Raw genomic sequence first — 5,311 nt, forward strand, 5'->3', positions numbered from 1 at the left:
CGTCAAAATCTTCTGCTTGCTGCAGAAATGCCCTTCTGTCCCACACCCCTGCTGCCAGAAACAGCCCGAGAGGCATGGGGCAGCACGCAGTTAATGACTACAAACCTGGAGCATTTTCAAGGAGAATGTTTGCTTTTGACTTTTTGGGGGATTAAAGTCAGTCTTCCATAAACAAGCATGAAAATATCCCAAGGAGAGCAACGTTACTAATGATGATTTTTCTTGCTTCTTGCCAGTTGCTTCAGCCACTTCTGCTGCCATTGGAGGAGCGTAACAGAGGCCCTTCTACCACACAGCTCTCTGCAGGTGTGAGTAAATCTGCCTCTTACTTCCCAAAGTCCTCAAGCGAACTACCACACCTCAGCGACAGAGAGAATTTCTCAGAATGAAAGAGCCAATAAGCAGTGATTCCTTTGGGCACCTCAAGAGCATTAACACAAAATGCAGCAAAAAGCACCAGAATAGCTGAAATCAATTCCGTCCTCACGGAGGCAACTGGTTTGCAATGCATTCCAAACATTTTAACCACGTGTATCTGCCGAGGTTTAAGTCAGAAGACAGTACAGGCAATGACTGCGCTGAACCGTCACCTCAGGAGAATGACACTGGCTGCAAATTAACCCACTGAGTTCATCCCTTATTTCTCTTTTTGTTCTCATCACAAAACATGGCAGCAGAAAACCAGGTATGATTGCCAAACTAATTTGGGAGTGCAAGCCACAGGTCACAATGAGACGGCTGCCGGACCTGCAAGCCCATGCATGCAAGGGCACATTCAGAAGTACGAGTCTCGCAAGGGCTTTAGGTACAGAATGGTGCAGCTTTGGGGAAGACCTAAGCATAGAAAGAGTAGGTCGGGAGTGAGAGGCATCACTGGGACTTCATGCAAAACAGAGGAGGAGGGAAATCAGAACACTCAGCTATGGTTTGAGGGGGCGTGCCATTTGCCTTAATGAGGGAATGTACCACATGAAGTCCCACAGGCTCCAAAATGCACTCAATTAGCTGTTCCTTTTACCTTTTTGTTCTACCCAGCATTTCTTCAAGAGCACTGTCATCTCTGGCTTTGGCATCCTACTCATCATCTATGAATTCATGTTGCTGTTTCCTCCCTGAAAGGAAAAAGTCCCATAGTCAGTCATTTGCTACACAGAGGAAAGGACAAATTTGACAGAGTATTTTTGCCACTGTTCAAGTTCAAAGAGCAGGCAGCAGTACAAGTTGCGTTCTCCACTAGTGTCATTCATCCGAAATCAATCAGCCTGTGTTGACTCAAGAAACTTACCCCGAATTTACCTGTAAGCAACTGAAAAGCTGTCAGTGTCTCAGACCTGCCTGGAGAGAAAGAGCAGGGCAATGACTCACCCAGAGTAAAAAAAATGCCCTGCAACACGAAGAGAGACTCGCGCCAAGCAAGTATCTTTATTTTATTTTCAAACATTCTGAAAGCGTTAGTATGAAGAAGCAGCAAAACACTGAGAAAGCACATTTAACGTTAGGAAGGCCTCCCTGCCATATCATGTGAGCCAAATTAAAAATAAAACTAAACACAAGCGTACAAAGTGGAGACAAAAAAAATCAATTTTCTCAAAGAGATAACGTGAGGGACTCCCAGAGGGGCTGGCAAAATCTGGGAGAGAGAAAGAGATTATATTTTATGGGAAGAGATTCAATAACCATTCTTTTCCCATAAAGCTAGTGATGGAGAATTGTCACCGCTCCATAGACACACAGTGCACATTTCAGGACAACAGTAACAGAAAATCAATAGCATCTTTTATACGTGAAAAGACATTATCGCTATGGACTCCTAATACTAACAAATGGGACCAAAGAAGACCTTTACTAAAATTTAGTAGTCAGCATTAATCTGGCTGATAAGAGAGGGGTAGTATGCTCATCTACATCCTCAGATATTTTTTTTTTTTTTTTAAAGAAATAACTCTGCTCAGAGCTTCACCCTCTACTGAAGCCAAAGAGCCCCCAGATGACACTACATTAAAAGTCTAACAATGTTGAACCCTGGCGCTGTCGCTCGAAAGCCCCATCGGCATACATTTCCTCTCTGGCTGATGGCTGTAATCATTAGGAGGTAGGAGCTTTATCAGGTGGTAATTTGACAGCTTTGACAAGCTCGGCTGAATTTATGGCACTTTCTAGTTTTTCCCTCCATTGAGCTGAGATGGAACTAGAGTTAATATTAGCAAAAACACTTTGTGCGGGGGCAATTTTCCAGCGATGACTACATGATTCCAGTTACTAAGAAAATCTGCTAAACAAGGCCTCCTCATAGTCACTTGCCACTCTCACCAGCCCAGGGAAGATGGTTCCCCATCCAGCCGCTGCCTTAGAGGGAAGCCTCAGTAGATAGAAGGTATCTCTGGCTCTAAGGCAGCACAGGTGAATCAATTCTGGAACACCTCCGCACCTTGGAGAAGAGTCACCAGCATCCCAAAGAAACACAAGCGTGGATCTTTCCCTTAGCTTAAAAAAAATAACTTGTAGCTCCAAACGCCATTTTCCAGAGAGGGACATTCACAGTTTGCCCCCATTTTCACCAGGCAGCACTGTTCGCCTGTGCTTCAGCCCAGGAATGCTGGCACTGCCAATGCACTCTTCCAGCACTCCCAGCCTGCGTGCACCCTCCTGAATTCCCTTTCAGCCACATTCCCCTACCCACTGCTAACATGGAACAAGCACCAAACCCAAGTGTATGAACTCAGCACCTCACACTAAGGCTGGTAATGTTCAGGATCACTACACTCAACAATCTTTCTAGGTACAGGCTCAATGTCTTTTAAACAGAGCACATAGTTTCTTTCCTGTTTAGAAAAGATCTAGGACATTAAAGCTTAGGAAAAAAAACAAGTAACAATGAGAGTCTCTTATATCTCCATGGATCATATGGTCCACTCCAAGAAGGAACCTAACCAATTACATCTGGGGAGAGGTACCAGTAGATCATGACCTCTGGAAAACACCAGGGCTGTACCAGGACACTAGTAAGGCTACTCACAGTTTACAAAACGAGCATGCTACCTACACTGGAGCAGAAGCCACAGTGTCACATGTCTGACAGCACACGCGCTGGCCAAATCCAGAATCTGATTCCTGGAGTCCGCTTCTCTCGTCACAAAGATTGCATCCCATCCAGCACCACAATGCTTCCTCACACAGTGTGAAGAATCTGTGAGTAGCAACTTGGGCAAGAGGAACACTACACCCTGAACCAAAACTTGGCAAGTCAGTAAAGCACAAACAAGTACTTTTTTTTCCCAAAAATTGCTTTTTACCATAGATGTTACATTTCCTCTGTTATAATTTAGGGTTTTAAAGAGCTATCTCTACATGCTTAGAAAGCACAGTTCCCATATAGCTCCCTAAAGTCATATTTCTCTCTTCCTATATTTCCCTGCCAAGATGTGACATCTGTGGACTGTTCCCAAAAAATTCCCCTGAATCATCTGCGATGCATGCAAAACAGCGGCCAGAGCTGGCAACGAGCAGCTGTGTCTTTTTTGGAAAGCGTTAGATCAATCTGGTAAGGGGAAGGATTCCCAGTAACTCTGCCACTAACATCCCCAAGGACCACACAACTCCCAAATCACGTTAGAAAAAGAGCACAATTACGACAGGACCAAAATCCATGGGAAAGAGCGTTGCCACGGCAACTAGCATCCTCGGAACTTGATTCTTCTCTACATTTTTGCACAGACTCCCAAACCACGTGGAAAAAATGAGTCTAGCAGGTGGGTTCATTCAGGAAAAGCATGCTGCCAGGTGATTCCCTGTAAAACAGACTCACTTCTACGTGCTTTCTCAGAAAGTGAGCCTTTGAGGACCTCTTGTTCCAAGCACTGCATCTCACTATGAGCACAGTGGTACTTCTATAACATGATCAATACTTTCTTGCTAACTACCCTTGGATCAGAAAGAAACCTATTAAATATTAAAACACTCCTGTTCCAAACAAAAGTTACGTGAAGATAAAAGCCAAAACAGATTAGCTGATCTTTGGAATGGGAAAACATGGTTTCAGCTTCACGCTAGACTACACTGGTGACCAAGAGTGGTCTTTTAAAGCTCCTCCTCCAGGACAGCAGCAGTCTAAACAGCATCCCCGACACAAACATCTGGTCCAGCTGCTGGGGAACATGAGCAGGAATGGCCTTATTTTTCTTCCTGACCACCTTACTGCAGCCATGAAAGCCCACAAACACCCCACCTGCCCACCATGTTTTATGACGAGGCACAGGTCAAAGCACAGACTAGAAAGCCCTTTTGCTAACACTCCTGTCTGCTCCCCACATTCGTGGGGCACCTCTCCCATTGCACTGCTGCGTAAGACTGGGTAAGATGCCCTCCTGTGGTTAACCCGCCATCAGGGCTGTTTGCTCTTCGGAAAGCAACGCGGCAGAAATTCTAGAGCCATCATCTCTACTCTGTGGTGAAAAGCCAAAGTAGCTCTACTGACCCAGAGCTGTTAAAGCGCCTCTACTGACCCGAAACAAACCGCTCCAGGTTTCTACGGTGGCAGAGGCGAGCGAGGCCCGGCAGCGGTTTGCTCCCCGCCCGCGGGGCTCGCGTCGCAGCGTTAACCTGCCGCTCGCCTTCGGGCGCCGTGCGAGTGCTTTGCCCTCACCATGTCGCACCGTGCCAGGCTGCAGCGTTCCTCGGCCAGGCTGGGCACGGCAACCCCCTGAGAGCCAGAGTCACCCAGGAAATAAAGGCGCTCGGCCCGCAAAACGGGCTGGAACCGCCCCCTCGCTAGGCCAGCCGAGGGGCTTCGGGGCAGCGCCTGCACCTACCGGCCCCACGCGGGGAAGGCAGCCCCTCAGGGCCGCCCCGGGGCCGCCCCGCTGGCCGGGCAGGCCCGGCACCGCCGCACGGAGCTCACCAAGGCGATGACCCCAGCGACGGCGGCCGCGCTTCCCCCTTCTCCTACCCGGTCGCCGGGCGGACACAGGCCCGACCGGCGCCCCGGCCACAGCCACAGCTGCCGCTCCCCTCCCGGCACGGAGCGCCCGCGGCGGGGCAGGCACCTGAGGGGGGGGGAGGCGCCTGAGGGAGCGGGGCCGCCCGCCCCGCCGATCCCGCGCGTTCCGCCTCGCCGCCGGGACCGGGCCGTGCCGGGCCGAGCACTCACCGCGGCATCCCGCGCCCGCCGCCGCCCCTCGCCTCACGGCGCTCTGGGGCGGGGCCTGGCCGCGCACGCGCAGGGCGGGGCTGGGGGGGGGGCGCGGGGCGGAGGCGCTGGGGCCGCCGGGCCGCCAGGGGGCGCGGCAGGGAGAGACCCGCGCCTCGCTCCCGC

General features: G+C 50.2%; 1 protein-coding gene across 10 annotated transcripts in view; it reads right to left on the reverse strand.

The window, feature by feature from the left end:
- The window catches only part of CAMTA1 (calmodulin binding transcription activator 1), a 324,887-nt gene that overhangs the window by 316,232 nt on the left and 3,344 nt on the right, over positions 1-5,311 (reverse strand). For 5 of the 10 annotated variants that reach the window (XM_055705080.1, XM_055705081.1, XM_055705084.1 and 2 more), the window contains exons 1-2: positions 5,147-5,225; positions 1,019-1,112 (exon numbers count right to left, since the gene is read on the reverse strand). In XM_055705080.1, coding sequence (XP_055561055.1) covers positions 1,019-1,085 — 67 coding nt within the window. In that variant the 5' untranslated portion in view covers positions 1,086-1,112; positions 5,147-5,225. Of the gene's footprint in view, positions 1-1,018; positions 1,113-1,296; positions 1,336-4,502; positions 4,801-4,897; positions 4,975-5,042; positions 5,226-5,311 lie in introns of those variants that run through there. The other 5 variants (XM_055705076.1, XM_055705077.1, XM_055705079.1 and 2 more) reach the window with 5 other exon arrangements.

The sequence above is a fragment of the Falco cherrug genome, chromosome 3 (genome assembly GCF_023634085.1).
Source record: "Falco cherrug isolate bFalChe1 chromosome 3, bFalChe1.pri, whole genome shotgun sequence".
NCBI lineage: Eukaryota > Metazoa > Chordata > Aves > Falconiformes > Falconidae > Falco > Falco cherrug.